The sequence below is a fragment of the Carassius carassius genome, chromosome 43 (genome assembly GCF_963082965.1).
Source record: "Carassius carassius chromosome 43, fCarCar2.1, whole genome shotgun sequence".
In the NCBI taxonomy this organism is placed as follows: Eukaryota; Metazoa; Chordata; class Actinopteri; order Cypriniformes; family Cyprinidae; genus Carassius; species Carassius carassius.
Window position 1 is genome coordinate 16,413,865 of NC_081797.1, and position 23,378 is coordinate 16,437,242.

General features: G+C 39.4%; 1 protein-coding gene across 15 annotated transcripts in view; it reads right to left on the reverse strand.

The window, feature by feature from the left end:
• LOC132124979 (tight junction protein ZO-1-like) overlaps positions 1 to 23,378 on the reverse strand; it is a 158,304-nt gene that overhangs the window by 4,394 nt on the left and 130,532 nt on the right. For 10 of the 15 annotated variants that reach the window (XM_059536159.1, XM_059536155.1, XM_059536156.1 and 7 more), the window contains 19 exons: positions 22,776 to 22,903; positions 22,449 to 22,554; positions 22,205 to 22,355; positions 20,304 to 20,412; positions 19,232 to 19,451; positions 18,955 to 19,139; positions 18,695 to 18,790; positions 18,535 to 18,617; positions 18,205 to 18,415; positions 17,898 to 17,998; positions 16,489 to 16,842; positions 15,008 to 15,244; positions 10,994 to 11,917; positions 10,700 to 10,791; positions 9,252 to 9,473; positions 9,014 to 9,153; positions 7,946 to 8,369; positions 3,381 to 3,598; positions 858 to 1,001 (listed from right to left, as the gene is read on the reverse strand). In XM_059536159.1, the coding sequence (XP_059392142.1) occupies positions 858 to 1,001; positions 3,381 to 3,598; positions 7,946 to 8,369; positions 9,014 to 9,153; positions 9,252 to 9,473; positions 10,700 to 10,791; positions 10,994 to 11,917; positions 15,008 to 15,244; positions 16,489 to 16,842; positions 17,898 to 17,998; positions 18,205 to 18,415; positions 18,535 to 18,617; positions 18,695 to 18,790; positions 18,955 to 19,139; positions 19,232 to 19,451; positions 20,304 to 20,412; positions 22,205 to 22,355; positions 22,449 to 22,554; positions 22,776 to 22,903 (4,145 nt within the window). The remainder of the gene's footprint in view (positions 1 to 857; positions 1,002 to 3,380; positions 3,599 to 7,945; positions 8,370 to 9,013; positions 9,154 to 9,251; positions 9,474 to 10,699; positions 10,792 to 10,993; positions 11,918 to 15,007; positions 15,245 to 16,488; positions 16,843 to 17,897; positions 17,999 to 18,204; positions 18,416 to 18,534; positions 18,618 to 18,694; positions 18,791 to 18,954; positions 19,140 to 19,231; positions 19,452 to 20,303; positions 20,413 to 22,204; positions 22,356 to 22,448; positions 22,555 to 22,775; positions 22,904 to 23,378) is intronic. The other 5 variants (XM_059536170.1, XM_059536161.1, XM_059536160.1 and 2 more) reach the window with 4 other exon arrangements.

Genomic DNA, 23,378 nt, shown 5'->3' on the forward strand with positions numbered 1-23,378 from the left:
AGTTTTGATGCCCTGAACCGAATGACTCTGTTTGGTCAGGCCCTATTCAAACTGCAGCTAAATTCAGTCACTCCCCTTTGGAGCACTTAACCCAGTTCTGTTCACACACAGAAATTGGTTATGCGTGTGAAAGCCAAATTCACTCCTGAAATTTTTTTTTTTTGCTGATATCCACCTTTGTCACATTACCACCATGCCGAAATTAGGAGTGACTCCTGTATTCATACACAATAATGTAGCAGATTCAGTCCTGAAAATGAAATTAAATGTGGTTGCCATTTTCAAGCTCCAGGTAAATTTAACAGTCACTCCTCTTTTGAACACTTAATCCAGTTCTGTTAACACAGAGTTTGGTTATAAATGGGTGTCACAACCAAATGCAGAAAAAACTGCCAGTGCCAAATGGGTTAATTTGTTGGCATCCATATTTCTTATCTACAGCCATATTACCACCATGTTAACATCACAAGATCAGGAGTGACTCCTGTATTTATACACAAAGTGAATGCTAATTTAGATGGACTCAGTCCTGGTTGTCTTCCTCAAATGTGGCCATACTGAGCCCAATGATGTGTGTCAGTTCCAGTCACATTTTACAATATTACATGGGTTCATTGTGAATGAATAAGAGCTAAAGAGACTTTAAGTGCATCTGTGATTAAGCATGGTGATAAATTGATGAAGCAAAGCAAGCGCACAGATCACACAGTGTATCATGTGATCAGGATGACTGAGCGTGAAATGTTCATTCAGGGAACCCAGAAAATGAAAGGAAATCACAAGAGGAATTGCTGCTTCTAAACTTCAATCCCGATCCCAAAAGACCCATCAAAGGACAGAGAGAAAGGACAGCGTACCCGACGAGGAGTCGGAGGATTTTAGAGCAAAAGACCAACCATCAGGGGTCATAGACGCACAGTGTGGTAGGCGTAGTTCCACGGGCTTCAGGAACTTCAGACCGTGAGGGCCGCACATCACCAGAGGACTGAGCAGAGTTTCACCTGGAAGAGCAGACAGGCTGCAATAAGCTTCAGGAGCATCAGTGTGTCATTAATTCAACAACTATACCATCATTCAAATGTTTGGGGTCAAAAAATACTATAAAGAAGAACATTTATTATTATTACAATCAATGTTGAATTTTTTGCTTTAATATTTTTTGGAAACATACATATTAGTGTTGTCACGATACCAAAATTATTGTTTCGATACCGATACCTAGTCAAGAATTGCGATTTCGATACTTTTTTGATACTTTTCCTGAAAGGGGAAAATACCTCAAATATCATTGCTATGCTTTATTTTAAAACCGGGAAAACATTCTAATCATATAACACACTAATAAATGAACATATGAACAGCATATATGTTAAACATTTGAACAAAATATGAAATATCAAAATATAAAAAATAAATTAGAGCAATGACAAGGTAAAGAAAGAATAAATTTAGCAGCATTATCTCAGTTATCATAAGAAACATAAGAGTAATAAATTTATCTTGATTCTGAACTTTGAATAAAAATATGAACAGCGATTATATTAAACAATGTTTCTGAACTCAGAAGATTAAATGTCAAAAGAGAAATAATATCAATTTAAGCAATGGCATTCAAGTAAAAAAAAAAAAAAGCAAATAAAATTTAGCAGCAATATCTCAGATATTGTAACTTATTCTGTCAGTTGTGCAACCTTTTCTTTCAGAGGAGAAAACTCAGCCAGTGAGCTTTAATGAGCGTCATCTTTAATGAGTGTCATCTTTTTCTACCAGCACATGCAGCCTAGTGATGCACAGGTCGGGTTTTTTTCCAACCCGTGGGTCCCGCTTTTATGAAATGATTTGGCCCACCCCAGCCCACAAATAAAGTAAAATTTCTTTACCCACCCTAACCCGCGCATCGGGGACATCACGGAAGATACGTTGCTACTTAGACCTTCGTATTGTAACCTTATCAAAGAACCTAATAAAATATGAAAATATATATTCCAAATATTTAATATAGGCTATATGAAATTGCACTAGTGATCGTTCGTCCGTGAACGAATCTTTTAGGTGAACGAATTGTTCTCATTCAGGCAACCCAGTGACTTATATTTCTCGTTCACTGTAGTTCCTCCCTCCACAGCAGCACGCGAGCGGAGAAGCGCAAGCGCGGCGCTATTAGCAGCGCATGCGCAGCTCGTGAACAGTTTTGTGAACTGTTTCATCCTGTCAAAGAGTTACTCAAGATGTGACGGAGCATGTGATTTGTTGAATGTAGTGAACGAATCCGCCCTTCACTGAACGAGATCGAGATATCTTCTCATTCGTGAATGAGTTTAATCAACTGATACATCTCTTTTATGAATGAAATGAATGAACAGGGTCAGTGAGCCAAGCATGTAAATCTCGATCAGCAATCAGCAGATACAAAGCGCATTTATAGGTGTTGTGCAGATACGCTCGTTTTCATATTTAGCATACAGAACATAACTCCACGTTTAATCCCCGATTAATGTGAATATTATATATGAATTGGCTGACCAAACAATTGAAATGTTAATTATGCAAGAAAACCTCGTGCTTTGTTCATCTGAACAACTTATTTAAACTACTTAATGCTATTATGCACACATTTTAGTAAAGCCATATCAGTTTAGTAAAGCCACTAATGCAGCCATGTCGCTGTAGTGCTTTTTTGCTGCTTGCGTGAAGAGAAAAACACAGGCGTCCATAGAGAGGCACTGGAAGCGTGCGTTGCACACACCAACATGAAATACGTCTCTTACAAATCTGGAACGCAGTCATTCTTTGAAGTATCGATACTAATACATTTAGGAATCGTGACGTTTTTAATTTCCGAGAATCGCGATACTTTTGAAGTATCGGTGCACCGTGCAACACTAATACATATATTTTCAGGATTCTTTCATCAGTAGAAAGTTTTGCAAAAATCATATAGAACAGCATTTATTTCAAATATACTGACCCCAAACATAAACAAAAATGTTCATACAACATGCAATTAAGAAATCAGGTTCATTGTAGCAAAACATTTGTTTGCTAATATTTTATACTTTGTTTAACAGCACTGGATTTTGTGTTTTTATAGTTTGTATGCTGAAAAATTAATTACTGTATCTTAACTTGTTTTTTTCCCACTAGAGCATGAAAAAATATCAGCTTTTGTGCATTTTCTTCTGCAGTGCACTGAACTTGATGTGAAACATTTTTAGCTTTTCAACTTTTAACTAAGGTAGTTTTGTTCAAACATGTTCTGCTTAAATATGTGAAGTGTAACTTAACTTCAAAGCTAAAAATAGTCTAATAATGAAAAACAAAAAAATATATACTGAAATAAAAATGAAAATAAAACAGACAAAAGTAGATGTGATTCAGACCTTTCTCTTTGTCCAGAGGGGGCAGAATGCTGTTGTCCCGGCACACTTTGAAGTAGATCTCCTGCTCCACACTATCTGGAATCGCTCCTTGTGGGATTATGATACTGACTCCCGTCTCTATGGAGCTCAACACCCCACCGTTACAATTAAAGATGCCCCGCGCCGTGGCGACCACCGTGTGACCTTCATCCTCCTCATCGTCATCCAGTGCACTAGGGCTAGAAAACAGACGGTGACTATGGTTACATGGACATCAGTAGTCTAATTATTTACCTTATTCTAAATAAGACAATATTATTATTAAGGTGTTTACATGATTTGCTTTTAGAATATTCCTTTCATGTTCCCGTTTTACATGTTATAGTACATACGGTATTTTCTTTACTATAAGTCAGACTTTTTTTCATAGTTTGGCTGGTCCTGCGACTTATAGTCTGGTGCGACTTATTTATCAAAATTAATTTGACATGAACCAAGAGAAATGAACAAAGAGAAATGAATGAAGAGAAATTAACAAAGAGAAAACATTACCGTCTACAGCCTCGAGAGGGCGCTCTGTGCTGCTCAGTGCTCCTGTAGTCTACACCGAAAACATTGAGCGCCCTCTCGTGGCTGTAGGCAGTAATGTTTTCTCTTGGTTCTTGGTTCTAAATAAATGCGACTTATAGTCCAGTGCGACTTATATGTTCTTTTTTCCTTATCATGACGTATTTTTGGACTGATGCGACTTATACTTAGGTGCGACTTATAGTCCGAAAAATACGGAAAATCAATGCATATAAACATATAGTTTGTCTTTGTAATAATATTTTGTTAAGTTTCATTTAAAATTTTACGAAAGCTTCAAGTGCACTTAATTATTTGTCATTCTAACTGTGCAAACAGATGACAGCGTTCTTGAACTAATGTTCTTTTATTTGACGAGTAGGTTTAGGGGTGGGCTTAGGGGCCGTTCACATATCGCGTCTTTTGCACGCTCAAGTTTGTTATTTCCAATGTAGGCGCGCGGTATGCGCGCTCATAATGGAAGTGACACGCTCATTTTTTCCAGGCGCGTCCGCACCGCATTGAGTTAAAAACATCAACTTTTCAGAATGCCGCAAGCTCACCGCAGGTCATGTGACAAGAACTATCCAATCAGCTTCATCCTTTCCCTTAACAACGTTGAAAGCTCAGCAAAGATGAAGGAACAGCTGATCATAGCTGTATATGGATTGCCATTTTGAAATAAATTTAGTGCTACTGCAAGCGATTTTTAGTGCTAAAAATTCATTTATCCTTTGCTGAAATTTCCGCATCTTCATGGAGAGAGCAGGTCATGGTTGCTTAGCAACGGCCCTTTGGAAAGAAGGACAAAGCGGCGCGATATGTGAACGGCCCCTTAGGGATCAGAGGTGGACACGGTAGGTTTAGGGATCAAGGGGTGGAGACGGGTGGGCTTAGGGATCATGGGTGGAGACAGGTAGGTTTATTGGTGGAGATGTGTGAGTTTAGGAATCAGGGGTGGAGACGGGTAGGTTTAAGGCTGGAAATGGGTGGGTTTAGGGATTGGGGGTGGAGACTGGTAGGTTTAGGGTTGGAGATGGGTGGGTTTAGGGATTGTGGGTGGAGACTGGTAGGTTTAAGGCTGAAAATGGGTGGGTTTAGGGATCGGGGTGGAGACTGGTAGGTTTAGGGGTGGAGATGGGTGGGTTTAGGGATCGGGCGTGGAGACTGGTAGGTTTAGGGCTGGAAATGGGTGGGTTTAGTGATCGGGGGTGGAGACTGGTAGGTTTAAAGTGTGGCGATGGGTGGGTTTAGGTATATTTAAATGTGTCCTGCAGTGAGTACTAGGGCTGGACGATTATGGCCTAAAATCAAAACCTCGATTAATTGAACATTTTACCTCGATTACGATTAATGAACGATTATTTTGTTTCTGTTTTGTTTTTTTGCCCTCATAGTTCACCGACAAGGTTTGTACTGTAAGCAGGGCCATAGTTGGGGTTAGCAGGGCCCTGGTGCAGGTTGTACCAGTGGGCCTGTTTGAAAGTGTTTAATTTGTATGTTCGTTCTGTTTATTTGTTTGTGCTATTTACACAGTGTTTAAGGGTGCTTTCACATCTCTAGTTCGATTCATTTGGTCCGAACCAAGGGCAAACTATTATACATTCTAGCATTTTTCAGCTTTTTTGGTTCCTTTTCACACCACACTGAGCTTTGGTCCGTACCAGTTGAAACGAACCAAAATGCAGTCACATGACAACATCTACATCACTCATTGGCCATGACATATTTCCTAAACTGCTTTTCGATTGGTCAGAATTCACTTGGGGAAAAATTCCAACATAAGAGGAAAAGCCAGCAAACAACACGGAGACAACACAACTACACGACAACACGACTGCGCGGGCTGGTTTTGTCCATGGCCAAAATCTATTACATTGTTTGTATACACCACAATATGCAAAAAATACATTTCTATAATGAAGCGCGGATGCGGCTTGAAAACAACGTTATAATGCACTGCAAACGGCGAGCGGGAATCGCTCGTAACTTCAAGCGGAGGCGTGCATTAATTCTTCTTAACTCTGACATGCTCATGGTCATCTGACCAAATTTCTAAGAGGCTCCGCACCTCCTCACTCCTCCAAGTTTGTCCACGAGCTGCCATGCTAGTTCAAACTGTCAACAAACACTTCCTCATCCCATAATGCACAACGCAGCTGACTCAGGCAGCTGGTTTAGTCCAAAAATGATCAGTGCTTTTTGCAGTTGGGTCTGTTCGAGGTCGGAAAACATTCTCACCACAAACGAACCGCTCCAGAGTTCGTTTGAAAGCGTACCGAGACCACGTCTTCAAGCAGGTCTTGGTACGCTTGTTTGGTCCGCTTTTAGTCCGCACCCGAGTGCGATTGCTGCTTTCTCACCTGCCCAATCGAACCGCACCAAAGGGGGAAACGAACTCTGGTACGATTCAACTGAACTAAATGAGGCAGGTGTAAAAGCACCCTAAGTTTTTCAAGTTTGTAAGTGTCCAGGTACAGAAACCGAATAATTAAATGTAAAATAGCACTGTAAAAATTAAACATACAATCAAACCAAAATTTATTCAGACACCTTCAACATTTCTCACATTATCAGTTTATTTGCTATAGTTTAGAAAATGGTAATAAAATATGACAAGAACTCAAGAGTTAAACTGTCAGAACAAATTCATCTTGATAATATCAGATAACTTTGATAGAAAGATATGTAATGGATTACAATCAAACAAAACTTCAGACAACAGTCAATACTTTGTTGGCCAATTACCAAGCAATGATTAATTGTGTTTAGTCTGTGGTGTGAAAAGGTTGCATTAGCAATTCCGCAAAGGAGAGCTCAGTTCAGTGTTGCTGTCTGTGAGACGCGGCTCTCTCTTTCTGCGTGTGCACCAAACACAGCGTGTGTAACCAGCTGCTCAGTTCAGCTTTTCAGCGTCTTGTGTTTGAATGCTTTAAGGTTTTTTGAATGGTTAAATTGGCAAGTGGCAAGGCTTAATAACACGTGAAAATGATACGCATTCATGACGACACGCAGCAGCATTCTGTCAACTGTCCTGAACGTTTATTTAGACTGACCTCAGCCAGACGGTTGAGATCGACTATTAAAGGTGGGATTTTTTTCCATTTTGAAAGCGCGATCTTACATCATAGCTCACTATCAGCAGTTATTTTATCTATGTTCGTAACATTTCTTATAGATTATAGCTCGGTGTAAGAGATAAATAAAGATCAGATAAAGATAAATTAGCACAGTACCAGTACGAGTGATTGCGTGTGTGAATTAGTCATACTGTCTCTATATTGTGAAGCTGTGGGTTGTAAATAGCATAGTTCCTTCAAAAGTAGAAAAATATGCTATAATAAGTTTTGAGATTCTAAGCTACTTTAGTAATAAATCACAGGACAGCGCTGACAACTAGTTTTTGCGTTCCTCTGTGCGTGCGATCTTCACAGCTACTGTTTATATGAGTGTTCGTGCCACAATGCAGCTGCACGAACATAGTAGCTCGATATAATAATACACATCCGGTCATCAAATCGCTTGAATACCCAAACTATAAAACAAATACAACTGACAAAGTTTAGTGAAGACTCAAGGCTCACCGCTCGCGCGCCATCACTATGTGTTGAACCGGAGTTCACCTCCGTGTTTTGCTTTTATGCCACTGACTGGAGAGCAGAGTCATGTGGCTACACACGCGGTAGTATGCTTTTAAGGGGGAAGTATTAACAGGATTAAAAAAAACGAAATAACCGAAATGGGAAAATTAAGTCGGTTAGAGGTTCTGAATTTCGGTTTCGATTACTTTTCGATTAATCATTCCAGCCCTAGTGAGGACCATTTCGAAAATTTCGGAAACAGTGTGCAATGACCCCAAGGTAATCAAACATCTGTTCACATGGTAGATTCTTAATCAGAGTATTGTCTTAATCGTGCTAAAATCTGACTATTGTTGTCCATGTAAACATAGTGAGTGAGTTGTTAAGTAAACAAAAGGAATGAATCCAGCTCTGGCTGATGTTGTTTCATCATCTTACCTGACGGGAACGGCCTTGGGAAGGGCATTGATGTTGTTGTGCTGATACTTGGGCCTGTTGTCCATGGTGCGTGTGAAAGTGTCGACCCCGCTGTCTGTGTCCAGGGGCTGGGGCGAGATTTGAGGTTTCAGATTGTTGTTCACACTGGGTTTGGACTGTGTGTCATTGGGAAGCAGGTTGTGGTTGAATTTTGGGCTCTCGAACTTGCGCTCGAAGGGTCGGGCGGAGCTAGTGTAAGGCTTGGGGACGTAGCGGTTGTAGCTAGTAGGGACGCCTAGTGTTTTGGGAGGGGCATCCATGCCGTTGATAGTAGACTTGGGGGGCAGGTAGCTGTTCTGGATGGGGTCATCCCGGGTGGGAGCTCTGAGAGCCAACAAGTCCGGTTTAGCTTTGGGAGAGCTGTGAGGATCTGGCATCGAGTTCACTGGGAGATCAGAGAGAATGCATCCAGTTTTTGATGTGGTGTAAAAAATGATGCAATCTCATTGGTATTAGCATAGACTTTTGAAATGTTGGACAATATGGACAATATGGCCATACATTATGCAACGGGGTGGAACTTTTTTTATATGCTTAATGTCATTTATTTATGGTGTAAAAATAATCTGTATTTAAAAAAAATTAACTGTCAAGTTTTTTTAAGCTTGTGTACTGTTTTCGCAAACACAAAAAAGACGTTTCAAAACAGAGATTTAACAATGTAGAATTTTGAGTCATTCTGCAATTGTTGTTTTTTTAATTATGCAATAAGTGTGAAATATTACTTGTGTGTAATCACAGAGTCAAGCGTTTGTATTCCAAAAATGTTTAAAATGCAATTTACAAAACAGAAAGCTATCAAACACAATATTATCATTTGAGATGTAATGAAAAAGACACTGCTGGAAACTTGTAAAAAAAAAAAAAAGAAAGAAAGAAAAAAAAAAAGACGTCTCCCTGTGATGTTTGTTTAAACACTGTTGGACATTATTAGCAGACAAATTAAACTAGTGAGAGTGTAAACAAATACACATTTTCTTGAAGTCCACAAAGCCCAAAGTACCATGTACACTCAAGACTCATTCTTACCCTCGATGTTGCTGAGTTTGGGCAGGGATGTAGATGGAGCAGCAGGTGTGGGCTGGCTGTATGGAGCAGGTGGCGGGTTGACGGGCGGCAAGGGCTCGTACCTCTTGTCCACAGGACTCACCTTCTCCACAGACTCCGTCCTGAAACAGAAAGTGTGTGAAAGAGTGTGATATGTATATACAAGAGCTCCATCAACATACAAGAGTTAATACTGTCTGTCTAGTGTTTGAGACTGTACCTGGCGAAAGGATATGCGATCTGGGGCTGAGGAGGTTTGGGCGGCTCGTGGAAGCGATTGATTGCAGTGTTGGGCTGATTCATGGCCTTGTTGTCAAAGCTGCGGCGGTCAAAATACGACAGCTGCTTCCTGTAGTACTCTTCATCTTCATCTGGGTCATAGTGGTTGGAGCGGACCATGTCGTCCCCTACACGCGGCTGAGGTTTCTGGGGCTCTGGGGCTCTAGGAGCAGGAAACAAATCATCAAAAGGAGACATCTTAACTGTATTATGTAACATCTTATGGTATTTTCCAGAATGGAAGACCAATCAGCAGAGGGCACTACAGGATTACATTATATCATTCTCCACTAACAACACATACTGTTTGCCAACCACTACTACTTAAAAATAGCGTGAAACAGAGGTCAGTTTGAAACTAAATCATGTAAACAATAGAATAAAAGAAAGTGGTAACAAGACAATCTATTAAAATAGTTACAGATATTATTTCTGGGTTATCCCACGGTTCACATGCTCTCTGACTGATGAATTCCCATGACTTCTCCAGTCCTTTTATTAGAAATACAGGCTCTGCTGACGTTTGTAGGTGGACATATATACTACTACTGCTCAAAGGCTTGGGGCTGGTAAGATTTTTTTTTTTAAATAAATTGTTTTATTGCAAGGTCACATATTAAATTGTCAAAAGTGAGAAGATATTAATAATGACAAATAATGTTTTTACATAGATGTTGTTCTTTTCAACCTTCCATCCATCAAAGAATTGTCAAAAAATGCATCAGTTTACATGGCAGAATTATTTTCAACAAAGTGCCATTTTACTCTCATTGAGATACTATTATAGTTTTTGTTCATATTTAGACTTTTTAAATAAATGTATATATTTGTATAAATATTTTAGATTTTTTTTTAAATATGTAAAAAAAAAATATTTTAATTTTAAAGCTTTAGTAATTTAGCTTTTGTCAGGTTTTGTTCTTATGTCTAGACGTGTTTATTGTTTTTTAATGTTTTCGTTCATTTTTAAGTTAAGTACCTCAAGTAAAACTAACTGAAAATGAGAATTTTAAAAAAGTTTTTAATTTCATTTCAATTAACTTATTTTATTTAATTAGTAATGAAAATGTTTCATGATTTAGTCTTAGTTAACTGTAATAACCCTGCTTCAACACATCAACAAATCAGGATATCAGAATCATTTCTGAAGGATCATGTGACACTGAAGACTGGAGAAATGATGCTGAAAATTCAGCTTATCACAGGAATGAATCACATTTTAAAATATATTAAAATTGAAAACTGTTGTTTTAAATTGGAATAATATTTTACAGTTTGAATATTTTTACTGTATTTTTGATCAAATAAATGCAGCCTTGGTGAGCATAAGACACTTTTCCTTTAAACCATCTGAAACAATCTCCCAGTACAGTAAGTATGTGGCTGTACCTGTAAGAGGGTTTCTCCTGCTCCAGGTTGCTGAGAGAGTTGGCTTTAAGCACAGGACCAGGTGTGCTCACAGGTTTTGGGAGATCTGTGGGCTGAAGAAGAAAGTGCATGCATTCTGTCAACACATTTACATACCCTTCTCTATGCCAAAGTTTACACTAAGTCATGTTTAAATTATTACCAACAAAGCTCTCAGCTTGTTCAGATAATGCATAAATCTCAATTTAAAAAAACTGACCCTTATGACTGGTTTTGTGTTCCAAGGTCACATTCATCAAAGGGACACAAACGTACCTTAATTCCTGCTACTTCTGGTGTATCCTTGGCTCGGTCAACAGACACGGAGCGCTTGTTCTCGAACATTTTGACCCGGTTGAGCACAGACTGTGGCTTCATGGCAGGGTCTTCATCATCATCATCATCCCTGGGGGGAGGCGGCAATGGTTTGGGAGTTGCAGGGTGAGGCGGATCTCCTGAAGATGGGACGGCCTCGGGTTTTGGAGGCGGGGCGGGAGGTTCAGAGTTCATCACGGGCTCGTGTGGCGCTGGTTTATACGCTCGGTTCGGCGCTCCAGGGTTGTAGGAGGGTCTCATTGCAGCGTCGCCGTAATACTGCTTGGGAGGATCAGGGGAGCGATGCGCATTGCCTGGGAACCCATGTGGATGGGACTCAAAGGGTGAGCGGGCATCATAGGAGACTGAATGGGGCGGAGGAGGCGGCTCTTCGTAGCGCGCAGGAGCAGGTTTAGTGTGCCGCAGCCGGTTATCATAACCCATTGGGGACACGCCATCGTATTGGGACTGAGGCGGGCTGAAATCCCTGGTTGGGCCGTCCTGGTATGGAGAGCGGGGTTCGTACCCCAGTGGAGGAGGAGGAGGTTGGTGGGCCTGAGGGTAGCCGGACGCGGGCGGCGGTTGGGGTGAAGTCTGCTGCTGGTCGTAAGGGGGCCACTGCTCGTTGTAGTGAGGCACACGGTTGTCGTAGTGCAGGTGCGGGTCATAATTGTGAGGCTTTGGGTGTGCGTAGCCGCCACCGTCATAGCCATAGGGCGGGTGCTCGTACTGGCGGTATGGCTGTTGGTCCTGGTAGACAGGCTGGTGGCTGTAGGAGAGCGAGGTGGGGGGGCCTAAAGACTGCTGCTGCTGGGGAGGGGGAGGCTTCACGCCGTGGTTCACTCGCACCGGCTCATCCACGCTGTACAGATCCTTTTTATACATCTGTGAGGGACAAAACGTCAGCTGTGAGAGACGGTTTGACTGTAAAGGCTCAAACGGGATATGAACATTTTGCTAAACAACCTCAGTCACTAGAGCTAAACCGAGCCCAAAAAAAAAGAACCGGGCAAAATATTTAAAATTAGCTGTAATTAAATATTTAAGTACTAGATTTGTATTTCCTTCAGGAAATACAGTGCAAGCACTTGCAAGGCAGTTGTAAAAAAAAAAAAAAGTTATGTATGATTTCAGGTCAGGTTTTTGGCTTTTGTTGCTGCAATGAAAATAAAATAAGGTGACCATAGTCAGTTTTTCTAAGAAGTAATTATATAAAATATAATACATATAGTTAGAACAAAAAAATATTAGAAGGACAGAAATATTAAAATGAGCACAGTTTTTATGTTTTAAACTTAATATATACCGAATAAATTCATTGCCAACAAAAAAAGAAAAATAAGTAAATAAAAATTATAGCTTTAAAATAATGTGGTTATATTTCATAAGTCAATGGCAAATTTTCTATACAATTACTTTCTCTTTCTCTCTCTCTCTCTCTATATATATATATACAAACACACACACAACACACTTCTAATAATTTTTGTTTTGTTTTATTTTGTTAAGAGTTCTCTTATGTTAACCATGACTAGATTTTTATTTGATTCATAGCATTATTCCAATTTTCAATGTCACATGATCCCATGATGATTTATTTTAATGCACTGATTTGATGCTTAACTACGATCATTTTTGGTGCTCAATTATTAATTATGGCATTATATGAATGTTTGGTATATAAATATGGCACTACCTTGCAAGCACTGAACTTAAACTCAATCTTGAGTAGGAAAAAAAACATTAATAACTGATTAATTCATTATGCAATAAAACAAGCTTCTTACCAACTTGCTACTCAGCTCTACATTTCTACAGTTTGATAAGAAGCCCTTCAAACATGTACAGGACCTCCACTTGGTTACACTCTTTGATTCCTCATCTTTAGTAAAACTGAATAGATTTATAATAGGTGCAAGCAGAGCTTTAAGGATGTCTTATTCATTGTTTGAAAGGCTCCTTCTCAAGCTTCAAAGTATAGCCTGAAGACAGTAGAGCTGTAAAAGGTCCAACGTCTCCTATAAGACAACTTAACCTAATCACAGAAGCTCTTACATAACGTCTTCATCTATGAAAAGAAACATTGGTTATGAAGACATTATGCAGGATTAGTCCAGTTGTTTTCCTTTTACATTGCTGTAAGTACTGTCTGCAGGTTAAATGAACATGCAACTACAGAAATCCATTCTTGCAAATCAGGGAAAGGTCCGTTTGCAATTAAGTGACAAGTCTACAGTGCATCCAGCGGTCGTCCGTACAGGTGAGATTCAGGTCAAAGCCAAACGCTACAGTCACGGCTATCACTACAGAATAGGGCCAGGCGATACAGCTTGACATTTTTTTTTCAATAAATAATTGTTATTTTTTCACAAAATACACACACACAAAAATAATAATATGGGAGAAAATATTCCAATAAAAATTGTGTTGATGCAAACAATTATACAAGAAAATAAATTATATAATATGCAGAATTTTATTAAAGCATTTTAATATATTTAAAAAAAATTTTTTTTGTTAAATTATAGGTTTTTTTTGTAGACAAAATTCTGACTTTTCTATGGAAGTCTGTTCATACTACGGAATAGAAAAAATTGGAACATGTTAATTTTGCAATTAAGATTTTTTATTTTATTATATATATATATATATATATATATATTATTTCTACGGTTCAAATTATGTTTCTATAGATTCTAAAGATTACTTTTTTCACTGAATTCTGAGTTTACATCTCGCATTTTCAATTTATTAATTTTTTTTGCACCACAAAATAAAAATAATTAAAAAGGTCATTGCGACTTTTTAAACTCCCAATCTGTAGTTTTTTCTCACAATTTAAAGTTCTCGCAATTTTGAATTTATATCCCACTCTTCCAATTTTGCATTTATGGTTTAAATTTCCGAGTCTAAATCTCACAATTGAGGAAAAAATAATTTCTCGCAATTCTGAGATATTAAAGTTCATCTCTCACAATTTGAACTTTTTCCTCCCAATTCTGAGTTTATATTCGAGAGTCACAAACTCAGGATTGCGAAAGATATACAAACTCACAATTGGAGAAAAGTCTGTAAATATATCAGCCAAATAAAAAGTGCAGTAAAACAGTGACACATTCGCAATGTTGCACCATTTCAAATAGCTGTCACATTCATGACTAGGGCTGCCAAATGAATTTAATTTCTAATCGCGATTGCAATTATGGATGCCAGAATTACGTAATCGTTCAATTAATCGTCCAAAGTCAATATGTTATTCTGCATGCTTAAGATGCGTTTTTTCTTTCAACATGTTATCTTAAGGGATTTTCCCATTGTTTTAATTTTAGTTTTAGTATAACATTATAATAACATTAATAATAAATTTTATTTTATAATTTAAAGAAGAAATCAATCTGATGAACAGTTTACATTTGAGGTTTAATACTACAGAAAAGCACTAAAAGTTTTCCAGTAAATGTGTTTTCAGCTTGTTAATTTTCTTATAAAAATACGCCATGCAGTTGCATCAAACAATGGTATAAACATCATTCAATGTAAATTGTGATAATCGTAAATTGTGATAATTGTAATTAATAATCGCAATTACAATTTCAAGGGAATAATCAACAATTATGATTGTTGTCACAATCGTGCAGCTGTATTCATGACTATGCAATATATATATATATATATATCGCCCAGCCCTACAGACAGAACAGGCTGAAAGAAACATCATAAATTAGGAGCCATGCAAGAGGAAGTACGAGGCACTTCTACTTATGCATGGGCCCTCGTCCTCCTGTGGTGCATGTGTACCAGTTACACAGAGGAACACACGCAGCACACGTGTGGGGTGGGCGGAGCATTCATGCAGACAGTGGAGTGGGAGGAGTCAAATAAAAGAGTGATAGACACAGGCAAGGTTGAGAAAGAGAGAGCTGGGCTGAACCGGGCCGAACCGGGAGCGGGTCCAGCTTCTGGTGCTGCTGGTACCTTTGGATCTGGGCCAGGAGGAAGCAACTTGTGGGGGTCGTGTGTTGGGGGCTGAGCGAGCTCAGGGTCAGGCTGGGGGTCGGGAACGGGGACGGGGCTGTTAAGGGAGTTGGCCTGAGGGGTGCCAGTCGGCTCCTCTGGGTTCGTACCCACTATTGGCGCGGTGGGTTGGACAGCAGGGGACGCTGCTGTCGCTGCAGAGGGAGGGGGCGGCGAGGCCAGAGCTGCCTCTGTTTGCTGTGGAGTACGGGGCAGAGAGGTTACAGACAGCACCAGCAACAAACAGCAGCTACGACCACCAAAGCATCCTTAACCAGGTTAACTGAAAGGTACTGAAAGATGAATAAGAGTTTGTCTGGTAAAGGATATCACCTGGTCATACAAACTTAAGTGTGCTTTTGAATAAAATAGTGTCCTTAGCTTTACAGGAAGCAGAAACTAGGTAGTGGTCCAGTCCTGTTGCATATGCAGTTTAAAATGTTATTAGGGCAGGAAATACAGGTTTACATTTCAGATAATGCGCCAAAGGAAGGACAATGGCTTTTGTTGAGTTATATGGTCATTTCTACTATGCATTACATTCTGATATACATTTGCGTTATTTTATCAGATAATATATAAACAGACTGAAACCATATTAGTAAGAATCACCAGAAAAACTAGCAAATGTTGTTGTCTGGTTTCTAAATTGAACTGACAGTTATCAAAATGTATTATACATGTAAATGCACTCAGTTTAAAAACTACAGGGGTTCATTTTAAGAAATGTAAATGCCTTTTATTCACTAGTAACATGAACAATACTGGTTTAATTGGTTAACAGTTTAACAATTTTTCCTTGTGTCCTCCAGTTTATCTTTTATCCTGTCAGTCTTCTGTATATCTTAATAACTAAAAAAGCCCTAAAGACCAACTTTATTTAACAAATGCCAATTCCTTAATGTCATTATGCTCCAGGAAGTGACATCTGCACAAACACCAGCAAGAATTAACAACATATTTTATATAATGTTGTGATTTCTGTGATATTAATTGGTCTGATTTGAATCATTACATCTTGTGTGATGAAAAGAAAAATGAGTATAATATTTAAAAACAAAAGTGTAAATGTAGATAGATAGATAGATAGATAGATAGATAGATAGATAAACAATAAAATAAATAAAAACACCCTTATGTAACCTAACTCTTCTCACTAAACAATGGCTAACTTTAGATTTTTATTTCCATCTTGTAAGGCTCCATCTTATTAATTTTCTTGCCAGTATGTGATTAGGTTATAATTAGTATTTTCTGTTTAATTAAGTGCCTAAGCATCTTTTATAGAAATACTTCATTAAATCACAACAAAAGCATATTGATTGTTAAAAAGTTCAAAAAGCACTGCACAGCAGAAATGAGCCGCATAAACCTTTACAGAAGTTCCAATGAATGACAGTAAAAGAAACCAACACACACATAATGGTCCTTGTATTCTGTACCTGCTGAGGAGCTGCCATCTTAAACCCAGCAGGGTCGATGCGGTTCACCGGCTCCAGTTGTGGCACAGCATGCTGGTAGCTCGGGTACCCAGCTGCGTCCTGGATGACCGGCGGGTCCTCTCGGACAGGTTCGGACGAGCGTGTGATGGCAGGCTCGCTGGGCAGGCCCACCTCGTCATTCATGGTCTCATCCAGCTCCTGGTCGGTGTAGGCCCCGCCCTCCGTATCGGTGTCCTCGTAGTCAGAAGTGTGGCGGCTGTCGGTGCTGTACATGCTGTACTCACTGCCCGGTGCCGAGAGGTAGGAGAGGCGGTCGTCGTGGATGTCAAGGTCATCGTCAGGAGCACCATCTGCCTGCATGTGGAGAGGGGGGGGAGGGATGGTTAGGATGAGTTTGATGACCCACAGCAGTGGAAATGAAATGATGGATGGGTGAGAGTGGAAACTGATGCATATCAAACACTTGGACTGTAACCATGTAAAAGCAGAAATAGCTCTGCTTTTTTAGCTCTTTAAAGCTTTTTTTTTTTTAAGTATAGTAAATGAATGGAATGTTTTACATGGGTACTAACCAAATAAATGAATTGACAAAAAATAAATATAACTTTAAGCAGAAATTGTTTTAGGGATACACAACATATTTGTTTGATATCGGTTATCGGCCGATATTAGACTTTTTGTTTATTGCATCAGATATATATAGGCTAAAAGCTATATTCAGATTTATTCAGTTTTTCAATTTTAACTATGGTTGTATAAGTAACATTTATTCAGTTATACAGTTTACTAATTATAGAAAGCCAATTCTTCTGACAACTCTGCCAAACATAAATACTGATCATCAAATGCCGATAATTATAACATTTCAAACAGCCTTGTTGATATATCGGTTAACCACTTATTAAAATGCATTTATATATTTATTATTCATTCATTGTAGTTTTAGTGATGTCAAAATAAAAGTCCAACCAAACAAAAAAAACAGAGCCCAATGGCAATATATACTAAAAAAAAAGCTATATATAGGTCAACCACTAATTACAATTACAGTTATGTAATTATTTTTTATTGAAGCATTGGCAGTGTTAGTGTTGTCAAAAGAAAAGTCCTGCTTTCAATTACAAAAAGAAAAAAAGGTGATGCCCATTAATAAAATTAAAAAAATAACAAAACCAAGAAAAAAAATTATATAACCAAAACATCATTTGATATATCAATCTTGGCAATACATAGCTCAACCACTCATCATAGATATATACTTATTACTTATTCAAATACAGTGTAACTATAGCTAAATAGTTAACCACAGAATGACCACGACTGATCAATCAGAAGTGTTATGTTGGGGGTGTGGCTCTAGACACATAAGAAACATTTGGAAATTGAGGCACAAAACTAGAGAAGCTTACCTTGCCCTCTGAGACCCAGACCAACTGGTTCTGCTGCTGCTGGATGGTCTCTTTCAAAGCGCCATACCAGCCCTCGTTCATGTTGTTTAAGTTGATAGTGGCTAGAAGGAAGAAGAGCCGCAATTTACTAAACTACAAATACACCACAAGTGGTACTTGCATTTAAAACAATTTTGTAGCTTGCAAAAGTTCCCATTTGTGATATGGACTAGATTGTCCTGGACATTCTTCAAAATTGCTCCTTTTGTGTTCCATGGACTCGCAACATGAGATGAATGCTATTATTTTGATTTCTGGGTCTACTCACTGGTGAAGAGGTGATGGTTGTTCTTTCTCAGTTTGAGAGCACGCTCATACAGTTTCCGGGCGCTCTTCCTGGACTCGGGACAGAGCCTGGTCCTCATGTTCTTGACACCCTGCTTGCTGTCGGGATTCAGGAACACCACGATGGGGTACCACTGAGCATAATTCAGACGATCCACCGCGTTGGGGGTGATGTCCAGCACAGCATGCTTGTCCTAGCAGCACAAACAGAATCGTGAAACACCAGCTGGATCATTGCAGGGTCTGTGAGTCTATGCTCACGAGCCGAGCAGATGGAATGGCAGTTAACTAAATTATCCGAGTCCATACTCACTCGGTCAATGATCTGTTTAATGGTATGGAGACGGATGATTCCAGAGCTGCGCTGGTCTGTGCCTGCATCTCTGGGTTCACTCTCTGAGGCAAGGAGAAAAAGATGTTTTATACCTTCTTAATATAAGAAAAACTGAAAAATCTCATTACGCAGCACTTACTTGCAAGTTCAAAGAGGTCAGGTCCCTCTCTGGACAGTTTCTCTCTTGCAACATCCGCAATAGGCCCAAAAATGACCACGGGCCTCAAGAAACCAGCTTTTTAAGCAGGAAAAACAATAGGTTAACTAGATATCTACAAAACATTGTCCTTTCAATGCAAACAACAACATACAAACTGAAAATGATTAGCTAAGCTTCAAAACAGAAGCTCAAACCTGAAATAACCAAAGCAAATAACAGCAGGTCTATAAACAGCCTACCTTCTCGAAGCACCACTCTTTCATAAGCGGAGAACTTTGTTTGGACGGGTTGAGCAGAAAGGTCCTCTCTGCTCTTCCTCAGGTTGCGTTTGGAGCTACGGAGGCCTCTGAATCTCCAGAAATCAGCCCGATCCCCTCCTGGAGTCTTTGGGAGAGTGTATTGGACACTCGATAACTGCTCAGCCCTGCAGAGAACATAAACCAACGGCTCAAACTTCAACAACTCTACATATTAAGCACATGACTCAATGCAAACTAGTAGAAATGGCATCAGCACCTATTCTTGTTGGGGATGATGCCCCGCTCCACCTCTTGGTGGTTCTTGCCGATGCGGATGGCGAGCCAAGAGCCCAGTTTGCCGTTGTAAAGAGTGTCAACCACTCTGAAGACCTCGCCCTTATTGAAGCTCAGACCGTAGGGCGACTCCTTCTCGTACTCAAAATGGGTCCTGATGTAGAACGAGTCACCTACGTCAGACTCTACAATGCGCCGATACACTGGGAAGCAAAGAGATTTACGCCATTATTATTTTGCGTTTCTGATAAAATGCTTGAAACGGTTGAAGGCGTTCTGCTGGTCTTATCTGGTTTAGTTTATAAGACTTTATATCCCTTTAAAACCATTAAGAACCAGATCAGTTTAGGCTGGTTTATTCTTTAGGTTGAATTTTTTAACTTTCATAATATAATGTTGTACAAGATCCTATTTCCTCATCCTTCCGCATATTACGAAGCTAAAATGGTCCAATTAAAAATTTCCCTTTTTGTGTTTCAGTCAGCTAACTTAAGAAAAGCAATTTTAAGTAGCTTTGAATGAGATGACACATTTGTTTTTGATCAGGTAACTGGCTAAAAGCATTACAATAATGCACAAATTTTCTCACATTTACGAATGGGGATAGGATCTTGCATCTGGATAGTTTTGAATAAAACAATATTCAGGGAAAATCCATGAATATTTGACTGGAGACCAGCTAGATTATGATGTTATTTGTTTAATTATCATTGTAATCTTATTACCATGCTTGTCCTCCGATGCTCCTTTAATTTTTAGCCAAATAGCTATTCAGACATTGTTATAACAAACCCAAACTTAAGGTCAAAATCAAAACCAAACCCTTGCCTAAATCAAATCACATTTTCCAGAAATGTATCATGTATTACATAAGGAAAGTACAAAGGCATGAGTTTACTTCTGCACTGTGTGCGGGACACTTCTGTTGATGAAAATAAGCATCATACCGACACTGCGTGGACCGTTGTGGAGTGCAGACAGTCAAATTATACTTTAGGCACAATGGTTTATGAACAGGGATTCGTATTAAATTTTAAGAGCTGACATATCCTCACCATCTTTCTTTTTCTGGGCCAGGATGGTGACCTCCTCTCCTTTGGGCAGGTCCAGCAGAAACAGCACTGCCTCCTCGCGGATGATGTTTGCAAAATCCACATTGTTTACCTGGGGAGGGTTTAGAGAAAAGCCATTAGGAACCAAAATCCTCTCTAAAGAGGTCTAACGAATGAGAGGAAAGATTTAAGACAGATTTGTGTGGTGAGGTTTGTGAGAAAGGGAAGGTGACAAATGTTCTGAATAAAGAATAGACACATTGGAAAAACCCAGAGAGGAAGAGAAAGAGGCTGCGTTTGGCAGAAAGGAGATGGAAACCAACGTCACCAGGGAAACCACCCTGAGAGAAGGCAAGCATCTGCACACACACTGAGGTTTAATGGCATCTATACAGCACGAGAGGGACAATTTGGAAGTGCGAATCGCCATAAAACTAGGACTTCCATTAAAGAGCCTGTAAACAGAGGGTTATAAAGCCGGGAACACCAAATTTCCCTTCACCCACAGGCCTTTAAGAGTCCCACTCGAGTTATTCATCACAAGAGCTAAACGCCACCACAAACATCTTCAGGCTCAACTGCTGAGAAACTGTAAGAGATGAAATGACTTGAGCATAAATCAAGCAGTTAGCAACATCAGACAGAAATGCTCAGTCTCACACACACACGCACACACACACACACACACACACACACACACACACACACACACTAATATGAAAAACATCAGCTCAGAGATATTACAGCAACTAAAATGGAAACCATAAAAAAATTGTTAATTGAAATAAACATGAAAAAAGTAATATTAAAAAACTTAAACTCTATACAGCTAGTTTAACTTTACAAAAAAAACTAAACTAAAACTGAAACCAACATTAATAAGAACTAAAAAGAATGATAAAAAACTAAAACAAAAAAAAAAATACTGAAACTGAACAGAAATTGTAAAAAATAATAATAAATAAATAAAATTTATTTATTATAAATTTTATAATATAAAATTTCGTGGGAAGTCGTGGCCTAATGGTTAGAGAGTCGGACTCCCAATCGAAAGGTTGTGAGTTCGAGTCCCGGGCCGGCAGGAATTGTGGGTGGGGGGAGTGCATGTACAGTTCTTTCTCCACCTTCAATACCACGACTTAGGTGCCCTTGAGCAAGGCATTGAACCCCCAACTGCTCCCCGGGCGCCGCAGCATAAATGGCTGCCCACTGCTCCGGGTGTGTGCTCACAGTGTGTGTGTGTGTGTTCACTGCTCTGTGTGTGTGCATTTCGGATGGGTTAAATGCAGAGCACGAATTCTGAGTATGGGTCACCATACTTGGCTGAATGTCACTTCACTCAAAATAAACAATACTATACTATTTTATTATTTTTTTGTACATGTTGCTAATATTTTGTGCATATTACAAAAATGTGTATTATTATAAATACTAGTAATTATAAAAACTATTTTTAAAATAAAATAAAAATATTTTAAACATTAAAAAAAAACTAAATAGTAAGGAGCCGTGAATCAAACTAAACCACTGAACTACACATCCCATGAAGCTCTGCACATCGAATCAGAAATCAATCAAATCAGAAACAGATGCTCAAAATGACACTACTGACCATGAATCATACAAATCATACAAATATCGGAAGTTTATTACAAAATATTAATTTATACACTAATATATAAGCTACTTAAATGTGAAACCGCAATGATTCATGGGAGTATGTGGTCACTGTTGAGTTCTTTTTCCAGAACTCTCGCTTCCACAGTAACATCAAACATACAGCTACCTGATGAATTCATCAAGTGCCCTTTATAGGTAGCTGCCTATATACACAGCTTTTAGACAGAAGCTGCATTAATTAATCAGTGAAGTGGTAAGAGTGAATCAAAACCTGGTCGTCTCACCCTGAGAATCTGGTCTCCCTCCTCCAGGCCCTCTTTAGCAGCAGGACTGTCCTCCAAAACTCCCGCCACAAATATCCCAACGTCATTCCCTCCAGCGAGTCTCAACCCCACGCTCTCGCCCTTCTTAAACTTCACCAGCTTCATGCTCGGCCTGAGGGTGGACACACAAACATAAGGACATCTAGGACATTTCATTCTCGATATCTCTAAAACACAGAGTTTGGGGAAAGTTAGTGAGGCGCACCGTAAGATGCTGTCATCGTGCGTGACGCTGGGCACTGGGGCGTCTGCCGGACTGACAGGCAGGTCCACGTCAGGCTGGCCAGGTTGAGCGTACACAGGCTTGGGCTCTGAGGAGATCAAAGCACACTGAGTATTTCAGTACACGCGCACACACAAAAGTGTCACCACAGGAGCGTGTCGCGCTCTGGGAGGTCACAGAGACACCCAGCAGGACGGAGCAGGTGTGAAGACACTGTCACGTCTGACAAACTCCTGCTGCTCGTCACCGCCTGAGCACAAACCCAGGCTGAGAATAATGCAGTGTGTTTCATGTGTAGTGACCTCTGACCTGGCAGAGGGGGGAGCTGTTTCTCTTCTCTGGCTGCCGTTTGCTCTTTTGGCATCTCCTCCACCATCTTAGCGGGTACGGGAAGTGGCCCAGCCTTTGAGACCCTGTCTTCATCACGGCTTCGGTGACTGTGGGTGAAGAAAAAGGACAGCACAAAGAAAAGCTGTTGGAATCACACACATTAAACATTGGTCTTGTTATGATTTAATGTAGTGAATCTGCGAACGAATCCGTCTTTGAATGATTTGGACAAACCTATTTGCAAAGCATTTTAAATCAGTGGATTGTGTGTGAGAAGTTTGTTTGGAAGTAAAACATTTAAGGTAGTGATATGTTTGAAACTTAAGCAATGCAAAACTTAAAAAACAGTCTTAAAAACAGGTTTACCTGGAACTAACAATTAGGATCATGACAGCATTAAACTATTTATAAAGAACATAAATTTGCATGACTTAACGACAATAAAACTGTGATGATGATGAATCAATAATTTGAAACTGTCTGAATGAACCAAATTGCTAACATGACTTTCCAAATTGACTTCACTAACTCTTATTGATTGTACAAAACAACCTACTTTATCATAACCAGTAACACTGTTAA